General features: G+C 34.9%; 1 protein-coding gene across 1 annotated transcript; it reads right to left on the bottom strand.

Moving 5' to 3' along the window:
• Window positions 1-413: 413 nt before the first annotated feature.
• Window positions 414-11,228, bottom strand: LOC111019335 (C18orf8). Its single transcript, XM_022295693.2, has 12 exons — window positions 11,099-11,228; window positions 10,765-10,967; window positions 10,415-10,674; window positions 9,415-9,568; window positions 7,315-7,424; window positions 7,114-7,201; window positions 3,553-3,885; window positions 3,394-3,468; window positions 2,446-3,026; window positions 2,069-2,177; window positions 1,795-1,974; window positions 414-985 (listed from the first exon to the last, which is right to left on the bottom strand). Exons 2-12 carry the CDS (start codon window positions 10,930-10,932, stop codon window positions 809-811), a joined length of 2,235 nt encoding a protein of 744 aa, XP_022151385.1. The 5' UTR covers window positions 10,933-10,967; window positions 11,099-11,228; the 3' UTR covers window positions 414-808.
• Window positions 11,229-16,361: the final 5,133 nt, after the last annotated feature.

Here is a 16,361-nt window from a genome sequence, read left to right as displayed (position 1 = left end):
AAATTATTAAAACACAATTCATTATTATTAATTTTGTTTTAATTATTAATTATTTATTACTATTAAATAAATGGTTAAAATACAAAATATTACTATCAATAAAATAGTAGGTAAAATAAATTAAAATTTATTCTCGTTTCAATTAAAATGTTATCAACACACTATATTTGTAATTAGCTAGAAATAAGAAAGTATTATTCTAGTAATATTAGCACACTAAGTTCACGAAATTACTAGAGTGCCCCTTTGCAACATGAAGAAATGAGCAAGAATTCGAGAGTATAGTGCCGTGGCGCTATCAATTGGGTGCCATGGCACCTACAGATCCAGCTCAAAGTCATTCTCTGAGAAGGCAGTGTCATGACGCTCAATTATAGCACCACGACAGCTACAAACATAGAGCGTCCATCGGGTTTCTTAGGCAGTGCCAGCACCATCAAATTTCTCTCTAGGATGAAGAACTATCCATTTTTGTTTGAACAAGTTTGTGTACAACTTTTTTTTTGTTTTTTTTATTAGTTTGCTTGTTTCAAGCTCCAAAATGCAAATATACTTGGACCTTTTCTCTAATACTTAACTAAGTTATAGTTACAACTCAACTCAACTCAAATAATATTCCCCCCCAAAAAAAAGTGTCATTTTGGCCATAAAAATGGTCAAAGATAATCTAAAAGCACTTACCATCATCTGTAATTATCTCGGGATGTTGACAACATCAGACATTTCCATCTCAAGAAATGGTAAGAGCCTCCAAAGCACATGGTCTGATCTGCTGTGCGATCGATAAAACGACCCATTCTCTGCAATCTCAAGCAGAAGCACAAGAGTTCATTTCAGTGAGAATTTGATGGTATCTACTGTAATCTGAGGTATTTTTGAAGCCAGGAGTGAAATCCAACAAGAATCTTAAAACTGCTGCCAAATGTTGCGAGTCATTGGTCGTGAAAGCTGCTTGAAGAAACAATGAAGGGCGGACGGTGTCAACCTGCATAATGTTTTCGGACAAGTTAATATTTTGATTGAAAATTATTTCAGTGAAGAAGACTGGTATGTATCAGAACAACCACAACAGGATTGTTCAGAGTTAGTATATAGCTAAAATCCCACTTCCCAAAGGTAGGGAAAATTTTGAGACAACATCCAGGTGAAACATAGCAAAAAGAAATGTCCGCCACTCCAATATTTGGGAAAGGTGAGAATCACATAGGCCTTATTTTCTTTCTTCTTTGTTAAATAACAAGTTTGGTCCATGAATTTTTCAGAACGGTGTCTATTTAGGCCCGTACTTTAAAACTTTTCAAATAGGTTCCTAAAGTTTTAAGATTGTGTCTATTTGGTCCTGGTACTTAAAAGGTTTCAAATAGGTCACTGGTATTTCAATTTGTGTATCTTGCTAACTTTATTTATTTAAATTTGTGCCACCAAATACCTAAACATGCCCAAAATCAACCTGCCACGTATTCTTAAATAACATAGTCACTATATCAGGTAAATGTTAAATTAATTAAGTTAACAATAGAGACCCTATTAGACACAAAAAGGGAAAAAAAAATTGAAAGTTAAAAGACCCATTAGAAACTTAACTACATAAACTATATAGACATATCCTTGGAAGTCCAAGGACCTAATAGAATTTTTAAAATACATGCACTAAACAGACACAATCTTAAATTATCAAAGTTGTAATTTAACCCTTTTTTTGTCTAAATCATCATAGGACAAATTACAACGTTAAGGAACAAAAACAGTGCAGAGTCTAGAAATTTCCAACATCAAGGACCAAAAAGAAATTACCTTAAACTTTCGAGCGTAACGCAATGCTTCCAGGTAATATCCATCTTGCACAAGCAGAGACACATAATCATGATGTAGAGAAAGCTGCTTAAGCATATCTAGACCCAGTTTCCTTGTCTGGAAATTATGGCGACCAGACTCCAATAGTTGCAAAGCAACTTCTTTAGAAGGTTCTAGAATCTGTTAAAAGGAAAAGGGAAAAAGAAAAAGCCTCTCACTAATTGATTGTGTAACTTGGAGGGCAAGAGGAAGATTGTAAGAAAAGATTCAATACCTTTTGCTGGACAAATAGTCCAATTTCTGTGTACCGTTCGTTGCGGGCTAATATTTGGACAGTCAAAACATAAATGTTTGGATTTACTTTGATCTTCTCCATATTAACCCTACAAAAAGAGAAAAAAGAAGAAGAAAAATGATAACTCGTTAAACCAAATGGATATATGAAGAAAGGCTAAATAAATGTTTTAGTCCTTAATGCTAGAATGTTTACCTAATTTAGCCTCTATTATTTGAAAGGTTTCAATCTAATCCTTAATGTTTTGCCATTTCTAAATTGTACCTTTTTTAAGTGGTGAATATTAAACTTGTCTCATCTTGGCTATATCTACTGGTGAGTTTGAATCACTTTTAAATTGAAAGAATATAGCATACCTGCGAAGGAACTCGATAATTATAGCCAGCAAATAAGATGGGACTCCAACTATCTCTTCCTCAATGGGGGCAAAAACAAAGCTGTACACCTCATCAGGTGAGATAACTGGTGACGAAACCAGAGAGCCATCATCAGACACATCGTCATTGAACCGGTTACATCCTGGCCCAAGAAGCTGATACTGTGAAGATGATGCCTGAACGTCAGTAGAACTTGTAGTGCCTCTCCATTTTTCCTGGCCAACTGTAGATTGATGGTCACCTGAAACAGTATTTAGTTGTTCAACATCAGCATTCTCCTCAGAATCTGAAGATGGAAATATTGAAGTCCTATGAAGAGCTTCGCTTTCTACTCCAGCAGTTGAATCTCGGTTAATAGCACCAGATACAGGGCCAGCACCACTAACTTGAACCATAACGGAATGCGAAAACCTATCGGTTTTTGATTCCTTGATGTTGGGGCCTGTTTTGCTAGAGTGGGTATATGACGAGACTAGAACATCTATAGCCCTAGCTACCATGGGCACTGGGCTGTGCTCCAGAATCATAGTCCTTGTCAAGGTCAAGCACAACTGTTTAGCCTGAACATTAGCAGAAATTATTTAATAGTTCAAGCAAAGACAAAACAATTATTGAAATACAATAAACATTAAGAGCCGTTAGCCAACAATGTACACATGCTTCTGAAATGTTTCTCAACGTTTGGGTTAGGATTACTATATTGTTGGCTTTCATCGAGAAAAATGAAAGAGTGTGAACAAGTGAACCAAAGGGCCAACTAAATTACAACCCGAAAAAGAGCCTAGATGAAATTAGCCTAACAAAACAAGGGTTCCAATCCAACATTTTTTTCCACACAGTAATAGATATAGCTAGAAACAATACAGAACACAAGGAATTCTTGTATTTGCAGTACAAATCCTCATACCCAATCAGTGAGATGCTCACCTTGCTAACTTCCAATTTCCGCCGCTGCAAGAATTCTAGAAGCGATGGCACTTCCGAGCTACTGGAAGCAATCGCCTGCCATAAGAAAAGGGGAAGAGTGTCAGTGGCTAAAATTGTACATATAATTATATAAATAAGCAATTAAAAATAAAAACCGACCTCTAAGTCTATATGTATCTTCCACACTAATTTGTTGACGTTGTCACAAATTAGGTCTGGGACCAAAAATTTCCAACCATCCCCATAGACTATTGCCTCATAATCAGTTACTGAATCGGCATCTAGACTGTCGCTATCTTGCTTACTACGTCGGATATCAACATTGGACCCCGGAAAACCTCTCAATAACAAAGGAAGTGGAGCAGATATGGGTGCCCGTGAGTCCGCAAATATGTCATAAAGAATAACTACTTTTGCATCTACTTGATGAACGAGTAGCACATTATCAACCACACTCACAGAAATCCAGCTCGAGTATATTGGTAAAGAACCCTGCAGAACACAATGTCAAAAAAATAAGTACTATAAATCCTCAACTCTAAATTTGATGTCAAATTATTATACTTAAGAATCTTGAGCAGATATGAAGAAGACTAATCAACGTACATAGCTCCCTCACAAAGGCTTGATTTATATTTAAATAGAAACCTTACTTAAAAACATAATCTGACTTTTGACAATACGACAGATTGCTGCCTGGTAAAGCTTATTTCCAGATAACGAGTGCGTGTATTATTACCCGTTCTTCTAGAAGAGTTTATCCCCTTTTTCCTGCTATGAATGAAATAAAAGAACAATGCAACTTCAAGTATGAATGAGAACTTGGTTTTTAAAATCCTTTGTACTTTCCTACTCTGTTTTAACAGTTTCATTTAAATTTATCATAAAGACAGAATAGGAAGAATAACAAGTCTTTATCAACCAAAATAATAAAATATCAAATACAATTTAAGCAAGCATAGTAATAAAAATCCAGATAGCAAGAAATGTATGTGGCTTTTGTAGCTATCATCACAAGACAAAGGGCATTTTTAAATCTTTTGAACGATAGGATTCCAAATGGAACATACTATAGGATAACGTGCCAAAGAAGGTTGGAGTATAAGAATGGAAGCAAAGAGACCTGCCTCATACCCCCACAAACTGAGACCGCCTTCTAAATCTTGAACAGTCACGATTAGTGCCACATAATACTCATCCCCATTACACTTATCCTTGTTAAGTAATAATCTTGTTAAACTTCCAATTCACTGAAGAAAATTTCTAGTAAAATTATAAATGTTCTTCACTCTCATTTGCAAATGAACTCAAAGTTTTTTTTTTTTTTAAAGAAATTGCACTTTCATTGAGAGAAATGAAAATAGATACAAAACAATGAGGGCATACCAAAAAACAACCCTGCAAAAGGGAACCCCTAAAGAAACGGGCTCCAATCCAAAAGAATGAGACCTACACCTAATTGATACAAAAGGCCTTAGTGGCCGAACCCCATAAAGAAGTATTAAACCTAATGAGATCCCAAACATAGTCCACAGTTTTTTCCACCCCCTAAACAGCCTATTGTTCCTCTCCAACCAAATACCCCATAAAGTAGCCAGAAAACACGCTTCCAAAGAAAACGACCCTTGTCACGAAAATGGGGGAATAACAACACTTCCTCCATCATCGCTCTACAATCTCTGGACCGTACCCAAACAATCCCAAAACATCTAAAGAATCGAAGCCATAAAACTTGGACGAACTAACAAGTCCACAACATATGCTCAAGATCTTCCAAAGCACTCCTACAAAGAACACATCACTGCGGGCCCAGACAAAAGGAAGACATCCTTTGAATACGATCCATGGTATTGACTTTTCCATGTAAGACTTGCCACCCAAAGAACTTAATCTTCTTTGGAATTTTAATCTTCCAAATAGGGGTAAACCAAGGGGTCACCGGGGACGAGGAAGAAGAAGAGGAAGAAGAAGACGGGGAGCTCAGGGCATGAAAAAAGGAGCTACAAGAAAAACCTTTCGAAGGGTTGGGTGTCCACACCCACCCTCACATCTTCCCTCCCAAAAGAGAAGGAAACTCTAGACAGCAAATGAACTCAAAGTTAAAGGTTGTGTGCATGGACATGTCGATGTAGGATTGAAAGAAAAGTTATCATTAATTAAGAGTACCCTGTATTTTAGAATATTTTCATGTTCTTTGGCATAATTTTGGTAAGATTTCGTTGTTTAAGTTAGCACTTCACAAATAAGCGCATTTTTAACATATTAGATTACCATTTTTTTTTCTTTTGATAACCGCCAACCGGGAGTTGGAGCTTTGCTCCCCTATACCCAGGGCACCCGCGTCCGCCCCAAGGCCCGAACCCGGGAGACATCAAGGATTTTTTGTATCGAGCTCACCGGAAAGTTCGAAGTTGAGACCTCTAAACCAGTATGACCAAGAGACCCCAAGCCTTTGCCAACCAATCTCCCCTTGGAAGGTTCCTCCTTCCTACATTCTCTCTCCCAAATATGTCCCTTACTTTCTTCTCTTTCTCCCTCTTCTCTATTCTTCACCTCCCCTTTGTTCCAATGGATATGGAACTTGTCCACATCAATTACTGAGTAGGGCTGTAAAGGATAGTTGGAACCAAGACATCATCCGCTGGAACCTAATCCTGATAAGGGAGTTCACAGATTTGGGAATAGAGCATAGTGGCTATAGTGCTCCCAAATGCTTAGAGTATATCATAGACTACTCTACTACAGTGGCATGTAATAGAACCATTTAGTTGAGGGCTATTTGCTGATCTGAATGAAGATTTGCAGACTACCAGAATGTTTTGAAGTGGTCAAAATAGCATCTTCCTCACTAAACATCAAATTGGAGGAGTCTTTTGTGATTCTGAATTTCAGGTTTCCCCTCTTTTGTAAAAATGTTTCTCATTAAAAATTAAAAAGAAAAAAAAAAGTAGAAAATATCTTTCCTCGTGAAACATCAAATTATTCATGAGACAACTAAATATATTGATGCACAATATCATTCAGTAGTATGACATCATAGGTCAGAGTGATTTTGTCATGAGTAAAATTGGTACATGATAATCCAACCAAATCATTTCCTGTAGCTAAGTTCTAGTACTGTCCTAGACTTGGATGTAGTTGTGACGCCCTTTGAGACCAACTCCTTGGAAGAGATGAAGACTTCTGTGGTCCAAGATTGGTGTTCATTACACTCCTTATGCTTTATTATTTAGTTTCATCATCTTTATCACACTTTTTCCATAACAAGAACTTTGGTTGGAAAGAGTCATAAGATGCGTGAAGGAACTCAAACGAGGTTTTAAGGACAGGGGAAATGGGTTGTTCCTTTTATTTCTTCATTTTGGTGTTATACAAATGAGCTTTTGTGCCTTTATTTGGTCTTGTATAACTAGTAGTCTTTTAACTTTGGTTGTACAATAAAATTGTTAAATCACCAATAAATTTAATCTTTTATATATACCTGACACTCTCCCTCACTTGCGAACTTGAAAATTTTCACAACGCCCAACAAGTGGTTATCAATATTAAATGGAGATCAACAAGTGGTAATCAATATTAAATTGAGAGGAAGTGACATTACAAGGGTTAAAATACAAAATATGGATAAGTTTAACAAATAAAATTTAACAAATTGTAACTTTCAAGTTTCAACCAACAAAAAACCCCAAGGGAGACATGGATAAGTTTTCAAACATATACCTGCTGCACAACAGCATCACGGTAGAACCTATAGGTATGAAGTAGCATTGCGATTCTATCGACTTGTAAGCAATATATTCTGCCATACCTGACAAAGTTTAAGAAAATATACATATTTGAGTTTCGATTTTAATTAGCAATAGAAATGAGTTTCTCAGAAAAAGAAGAAATAAAAAGAGGCAAACTGACAGAAACCCCTACGCGGTGACAATAAAGACGTCCTCCATAGCTAGGACAGGCTTGTTGTAAGCATCAGATTTTGCCATCACCATTTCAAACTTTGGCAAGCGAACCATCCCTGCTGATGAAAGCTACACATGAAAGAATAATCCAAATGAGACAATAAGCACATCTTCAGCAACACAAGCCAATCAGCTCCCATCATTAGCCTTGTTGGACCAAAGTTCAAAATAAGAACATCAGACAATCCACAAACATATTGTGATAGAAGTCAAAATTCATAAACCTCTTATCCAGACATGTTAGATATGTCAAGAAGGAAAACAATCCTCTACTCTTGTTCATCTACAAAGAACAAGCAGCATAGAAATTACTAGTGCTTTAGTGGAAAAATAAAGCCTGTGGTATCCAATGAGAATCATTTGCACGCAATAATTACACAATTCTTCAGCACCATACAAAATAAACATAGGTTGCTTGGACATCTTGTTAGCTATTTGGGTCACATTATTCATAATTAACATTAAAAGTGTTGGTGTTTTTTTTTTTAACAAGAAATGAACTTTTCATTGATAAATGAAAAGGAACAAAAATTGTTCAAGGATACAAACTCCCAAGGGAGTGAAAGAAAATAAAAACAGAAAGCAGGAAAATTTAGAGCAAAATTGAAAAGGAGTTATAAAGGCCTCCCAATTCATACAAATCATATTAGTGGAATAGGAGGAGAAGGTATTGGAAAGAGCACACCATTGAGAGGCTTTGAATTTGGCAAGATTAAAGCATTCTAGCGACGATAGGTGAGAATCTTGGAAAATCATTTGGTTCCTCTCGTACCATAATTCTGAAATGATCGCCTTTGAGCCATTAATCCAAAGAAGATTAGCTTTAGACTTCGAATTAACTCCATTGAGAATCTGGAAAATGTTACAAGCAGCCACTAGGTACCACGCCCTAGTGAAAAAGTGTAGATACTAGCAAGGATCGAAGTGAAAAAGTGTTGGTGTTGTAGAGCATGAAAAATAAAACACGTGGCATTTTGAATCACCAAAATTGGAGATAAAATGTATTAAGGAAAATTAGATTCTGTCCAACATGATCCAAGAATGGGTTGTTCGTCCACTATATGAGAGAAGATCTCCTCAGTACTCAGAAACTTCAACACTGTAAAGGTTGTTTTTGAGTCATGGGAAAAGAGAGATTGAAACATGGAATAAATCAAGTTTGTTCTTGAACTTCGCCAATAATAGTACAATAGTTTGATCCTATACTATGGAAAGGATGAAGTGAGTTTCTGAAAGTGTTCAAGTTGATGTAGGCCATGTTTGGTGAAAATGGCAAGAGAATACTCATGCTAATTTCTCCAACATTTACCTCTCTAATTTTTGCATTTTATCTATTGTTAATATTTATTGCTCAAAAATTGCTTTATTTATTAATTGCATTTTCTGGTTGTAGTATTTTATGTCAAGATTGAAATCGAGGAGTAAAAATCCACTCATCTCCCCATGTTGGGGGGTCCAACATATAGAATTTAAGATAGCTGAATCTCAATTTTTCTCTGATTCCAAGTTCCCGTCTCAAAATTGCAGATTCAAGTTAGAATAGACATCTTGAAATTGCAAGAGTCTGCTTGTTTCCGGAACCTGCTACTGAATTAATCTCATGCCTCATCAAATTCTAATTGGTGAGACTTCTTAACAAGCTCTACTTCCAACAAAGCCATTCCCTCTTAAACCAAAAATATTTGGTTGTATTTATTTTGTTTGCAATATTAATCAATTGAATGGGACCCAAAATATTTTAAGTGAATTTTCTTTAGTTATTTACTTATTGGTTGAAATCAGAATCCATCTTTATTACATATATTGATACCATTCATCGAATGAATTTTTCCATTTTCTGGTGAAATTGGGGGGGTCAACACATCAGGTAAACATCTTTTTTTCAGAAGACTTCAGAAAAATATCTTTATACTAAAACTACTGGAAAAGAGGTAACAATACAATGTATGGAATGCCGTTCACCATAATATTATAGAAGCACAGAAAATTTAAGAAGAAAATAAATAAATTAAGAAAATTCAAATAAATTCAACTTGTGCATGGAAGTAAAACTTTGTACCTGAAACCCATGAAAAGTTTTGCACTGCATTCCAGAAGCCATAAGCACTAACCGACTTTCATGTGTGTAGGCATACCAGCTAACATTCAATTTCTTTGTCTCCACCAAATGGAGAGACTTTGAGTCAGAATTATAAGCAAACAAGTCCAGCCCACTGCAACATAACTTTGCCTTAGCCAATTATAAATATTTACATGCACAAAATCACTGGCAGCACCCTCTAAATCCTCTATAATGAAAAGGAAGAAAGCAGAAAAATAACAAATGAATTAGAATTATAGTGCACTTTTGCAGTGAAAGCACGTGTCAGGTCATTGAGTCCCGATGAAAATGAATTAACAGCACTGCCCAAGTTAAAATAGACCATTATACCTTAAAACTCTTTATGAGGATAATTATCTTAGATCACCAATTGGAGTAAGGTATCCTAGAGAAGCTAGGGCCTAGGAGATGAGGAAGGCTTAAGAGATTGAGAACTATGTTTTATTTGTAATATTTTTCAAGTGAAAAAACAATGGTCATCCAACCATCAACCTACAAAATTAGATCACACGAATTCCTTCCTGGCAATTTTGTATGCTATTTTTAGTTTAATGAAAAAGAGTTATGACATCAATCAAGATATGTTAATAAGAAACATTCACATTGAACAGAAAGGGGACAAAATACAAAGGAGACAGGCAATAGAGCTCTAACCAAAACCTCAAAAATTAAAGAGATTACATAAATGGCTCTCTATTAGCCTTGATTTAAAAATGGATAAAAGGCAAGACTCTTTGTGCTAAAAAACAAAAGAGAAGCATCAAAACACATTTGCTCCCACATCTCTCTTATCTCCTCGCCTATATCATCCAAAAATTTTCAATTTTGAACTCTCCAGAACTCCCAGAAAATCAGAAAGATAAAGTTTGTCAAACTGATCTTAGGTTTCCCCTGCAAATTATGTCATGTATTTCAATTTTCAATCATAAAATTTAAAAGCCTTAGAATCTGGTCTTACCTGGTCTTCACAAATACAATATTACACAAGGGGCAATCCGTCCAAAAAAAGCCCAGAATGCTCTCTGACTCTGCTCTACATTTCTGACTAAAAGTTTCACCTGTTTCTCTAATCAAGAACTGTATCTCATGACTTGATCTTTGTATTGCAATAATCTTTAAGTCTAAGGAATATCGAATAGATAAAATGGGCCCTTCTGTAATCGCCTCAGGGGTATAAGTGACAGCAGGATTAAACGGAACTGTTTTCCATGAGAATATCTACACGAAGGACAAAATAAACAGTATCAAAACAGGCTTAAAAGCTCCAGATGCACTTTCCATGTCATAAAACTGCAGAAGATCTATTACCTGACTTGCTGTTAGGCAGATCAATAACTTATTTCCATCATCATAAAATAAGCCCCTTGGTTCAGGAATTCTACACCGTAAGGGTGGATATTGTATATAAACATGCGAGAGAGCACTTGATTTGCTTAGACCAGCACTGGGTTGTAATCTTGATGGCCCTCCAGACATTTTATCAAGTCACCTTTTAACCTTGGAAAATCTTTCTGAAAGTAGAATCAAGCAATTTATACAATCTAAATTAAGCTTATTCACTCAAACCTCACTGCAAAAGAAAAGAAAGTGGGTAACATTAGGGAAACAGAAAACATGTGTAAATGTTCAAGTAGATCATTACCAGACCGTTAATACCATATTCTCTTCAAGGTCACGAGGAAATTTCTCCAACTGCTCTACTACAAGCTTCCCAACTCATGATCTTGATATTTTCTTCAATGAAGCAAAGATATTTATGATTTCCCTCGAAGCTATCCAAGAACCATAAGATTACTTGAGGGCAAATATTCAAACAGAATAAAGGTAAGGCCATGTTTGATGACAGTTTTACTTTTTGTTTTCTGTTTTAAAATATTAAGCTTATAAAAATTACATAAACATATTTTTTCTTATCGAGTTATCACTTGTATAAAACACTTCAGAAATCATAACCAAATTTTAAAAACAAAAAACAGGGTTTTAAAACTACATCTTTTGTTTTTAAATTTTTGCTACAGTTTTAAAGAAAAATTGAAAGTAGATTAGAAGACAAATAAAATTGGTAGATCATAAGCATAGTTTTTAAAAACTGAAAACCAAAACCAAAAAAATTATCAATCAGGCCTTAAAGTCATTTGTTTCCTCATATACACTAAAAAGGAATTTGTAATCATTGATAAATACCGTATTTTGCATGCAACACTTTAGTGCAATAAATTCTTTCAGACACATATCACGTTCAACTTCTGGAACCTTTGCTGCAACACAGCTCCCATATTGTCTTGCCTATACAAACAAAAAAAAATTAAAATAAAAATGGGAACTAAGATCTCTTCAAAAGAGGGAGAGAGAGAAAAAGGACTAAGAAAGCACTAACTTGTCAAGTACGCACGTAACCTAAATAGGATATGGTTGTAATAAAACAACCATAATATGGATATAAATGCATGAAAAGAACACAAGTTAAGAAGAAGTAGGCCTTGTTTCATATTCTCTTTCCTAAATTATCTTAATCACAATTTTTTTTTTTTTATAACCGAGAGTCAGAGTCAAAGCCATATAAATTTATTTTTGTAAGAATTCCTAAAAATTATATAAATACAAAGCAACCAAATAGTAACAACCATCTGTTGCAGACATTGGTACTCGACACTTTCTATAGGCAAACTAAAAACTACCATGGGTTGGCCAAAATGATCAGATGAGTCAAACTATAAACCTAAGTACTTTAGAGTAGTATTCAAAAAATGATATCCTCATATTTAAGAGATTTCCCTAGAAGTCGGTGTACATAAGCTAACCTAAACACTCGGAAAAAGGTGAAAAAACAAAACAAAACAGAACTTTCTAGAAGCATCAAGCATGAAGGTTGGGAACCATCAGATTGCAGTACAGCATATTAGCTAACTAATAAACAAGCCCGATTGTCAATAGAAAAAAATAAATTCCTAAAACCAACTTAAAAGCCAAGAATCAAGAAGTCCCCTAGCTGAACAAGGGGATTAAACAAAACGTCCCTAGTGAAAGCTGATAAAAGAAGTGGCATAACTATAAAAATCTGTGCCTAAGGAACTTCAGCTCCAATAATGGGGAAATGCATAACCTGGAACTCTTCACTTTTTTCGGATAAGAATCTTGCAAATCCATTTCTGCTCTTTCCAAATCCACACTGCTGCCTCACAGTAATTCAAGTATCATCTTAAGACTCAAGTCCTGAAAGGACGACTCAAACTTCCACACATGACTAATAGGAAAATTGCTGTTTGCAAGTGTATAGTAGATTCTTAGGAATTTGAAAGAGTGGGTGTCCTTACTAATCCAGAGGTCCTCCCAGAATCTATTCTTTTTCACCATTATGTAGTCCTCCAATTCTCAATAAAATCTCAATTTTAATGGCCACCACTTTCCTCTAAAGCGAATTTTTCTCATGGGTAAATCTCCAGAGCCATTTGATTAAAAGAGATTAGAATTTTTCAAACAAATATTTCCCACTACAAATCCCCTGCAAGAATAGGTTGTCTCACTTTTTTCCAAGTATACCAAGTGCTCGCCTCCCTCCTTGTTACCATCTCAATGGAAATCTCTCATAAACTTCTCATAACAAGGGCCAATGGTTTGCCTTTTTCCTTTTCCCTCTGGGTCGGGGGTAGATAAAAAATCCGCCATCCCAATGGAATCTCTCATAACAAGGGCCAATGGTTTGCCTTTTTCCTTTTCCCTCTTTTTATGGGTGGGGGGTAGCTAAAAAATCCGCCACAAGCCCAAGGACAATAGAGATCATATATTTATAATACATACATTTACACCTGAAACCTATGTATAGGTATATATAAGCTGTTAAATTAGTGTAAATTAAAAAAATCTAACCAAAAAATTTTTGACATTTTAAGATAAAAGAATCCAACACCCGAGACCCCATCCCTTTGTTGTTAAAAAAGGCGTTACACTTCCTTTTATAGGAAACAACTGCATCATCAAAAATAGGCATATAGAAATTCATTTAAAAGAAGAACAAGTTCAAGTAGCTACATCTCAATCCAATTGACATACCTGAGATGCGCAAGTCACTAGTACACGCTTGAGAAAGGAAGCTGTTGCTTTTTCCTTCCGGTCCATAGCACTGTGAAATTAACGATATAGAATAGTATAACAGGCATAATTTCTTTCAGAAAGAACAACCCATGATACATTTTTGTCATATTATCCTACTTCTCAAAATTTCCCACTTGTAGGGGGATATATTATTGAAGAAAATGATGGGGGAAAATCGACCATAAAAGAAAAAAGGGAAAACACGGGACGCTTACCAAATCAGGCAGCGCCCATAAGAAAGAAATTCCAATCAAGCTCGCGATTCTGTGAGGAGAGATAGATAGGCTGATAAACAGAGGCTGTGGGTGTGAAATTAAACTTCAGAGACACAGAGTGATCAAATTTTCTTCTGGATTTCCTTTATGCGACACAGCGCAGTGTTCTTCAGAGACAGATGATGGGTTCTTTCGTAACCTGCGCGAATGCGATTTTACAGCCGAAAAGTTGACTTCGTATAACTTTTGTTAAATTCACTTTTTTCATCTTTATGTTTTTCTTAACAAAGACAATCGATAAGATTTAATTAAAGCATATAAACTGAAATAAAATTTGTAAAAGTATTTCTTTTTCACAATTTGAGTGTAGAAACTAGGGATGAAAGTTAAAATGAAAATAATTTATTCTCTGAAAAAATTTAAAATTTTCACCCAAGTCAATTCATAACATCTAAAATTAAACATTAATCCATTCATTTTCGATCAAAAAATGTGAGTTCATCGCCCAAATCAAACATTAATCATCCTCTGTTTGGTTGGGACAAAATTTTATATATTCAATTAGATTTAATAGTCAACTTTTTTTTAGTTTGGGCTAGAATCAATTCAATTTTTCCAACTTACCTTTCTAAAAACGAGTGGGTTTTGCATAATTTGGATATACTTTTTCTTGCATGGGTAGGATTTAGTTAAAGTTAATATCATTTTGAGAACAAATTATTAATTTGTAATATCCAATTATATATATATAATTTTTTTTTATTAGATTCTTTTACTATCTCCATGATAGAACCGATAAGAGATATCAAGATGAACCCGTCACATATTCTAGATTCAATAGATAGAGTATAGCACTAGACTTTAGGAACATTATACCGCTTAATGGGTTATCAACTCAAATTTCCTTCCCCTTTTACTTGTATTTTGTAATATAATATTCTAAAAAATATATTTATCTTACGTAGGAGAGACCAAACCAATTTTTGCAGAAGTTACACTATCAATAAAAATGATACATACTTTTTTATGAGTAAAAATATGGAAGGTGAGGATTTGAACATTCAACCTGAATAAAAAAAGTACATATCTTTAGCGCTAAGTATGCACATTGGACTATTTAATGACTATCATTTCAATTTATTGATAAGATAGCCAGCATCATCAAGTTATCCAACTCGCTAAACCTCAACATAACTCAACCCAGCCTGTTAAAGAATATATCCTGGACCAAAAGCAAACTAACTAAAAAAATAAAGAAGACAATTGTCTAACTTCCCAAGATAAATAGCATCTAGCTTGCTTTAAACTCATCCTACCACTAAAAATATCGAAAGTTCGATCTACAAGTCAAGTTAATAACTATGTTAAAACACATTTCATTTGGTAATCGAAGTATGTGAACCGACGAATAGTTGAACTACATTTGATTTCGAATGATATGAACCCTATTGACTGCATTCATTTATCCATATTTTACGTACAAATTGACTCGAACATTACATTACATTTCTACACACACAAGGACTAAATAGTTAGAGGACTAGCATGTTACAAGAGTCGAGAATAGTATATTTTAACCCGAAAATTATCAGGAATGATCACTTCAACCATGAAAGCTAGTAGCAATGACATTAAGAACAACATCTAAAAGAACCAGTAGATGCAAATAGAGAACTAATACAGTATTGCAGTCTGCAGAACAGTTGGAAGTTTTCCTTTCAATGTTCATCATTTCACTCACACCCATACAGATTTGTATCAGGAAAAAGTAAAATGTAGGGGAGGTCTGTAACAAATAAAGAAGGTACAAAACCAAATTTGATACTTGAATACTAGTTTGACAACGAGCCACATCAATTCTTCAACTGCTCCTTGTAAATCAAAACATAACCTTTTTTTTATATATATCGAGAAAAAAGAACAGCCTAAAGGCTGGGGATGAGAAAGCCCGGCCGCCTTAAAAAAAAAACATGTAGGACAGGTTTCCAATCACGAATGAACATCCTAAGACTGAATATTCAGCTAAGGAAGAAGTAGAAAAATAGCAACACTATATGTCAACACCACAAATTCCACTACCAAATACCATATTTTGATCGAGCCCCAACTATATCTACTGTACTCACATAGTCACACTGTTAGATAATAAAAGTCCACAAATTCCACCCAAAACTTGACTATTTGTGGCGTATAACTTATAGTGTACTTAGAACTATATCAACTGTACTTAACAACTGTTAGATAATCATAATCCGTTCCTCATCACTACAGAACACTGAAGCTTTGAAATTCTAACACTTCTTATGAGAAAGTTAGATAGTGCAAAATTTATGTTCTGTGGTTGCTCTAGAGGAGGATTTACATGCTAAATTAAGACACTTAACTAGTTTATGAAATGGAATAATGTTTGGTAAGATGAGGATCAAAAACAGAAAAGTAAATACCATAACATATCCAACAAGCATTGAAAGCTTGACTAGGAGAAAATGGTAGCTTAGCTGAAAACCTTTTAATCACTAGCCAGCAGAACTCACGGATCAATCTCACAATCATAAATAAGGCAATAGATTTAATCATTGGATGTAACAAAAGCTCATA

This window comes from Momordica charantia, assembly GCF_013281855.1.
Source record: "Momordica charantia cultivar OHB3-1 chromosome 5 unlocalized genomic scaffold, Mcharantia_2.0 BLBB01000005.1, whole genome shotgun sequence".
Lineage (NCBI taxonomy): Eukaryota > Viridiplantae > Streptophyta > Magnoliopsida > Cucurbitales > Cucurbitaceae > Momordica > Momordica charantia.
Note: the sequence above shows the minus strand (reverse complement) of the source record. Positions and strands in the feature narration are given on the sequence as shown.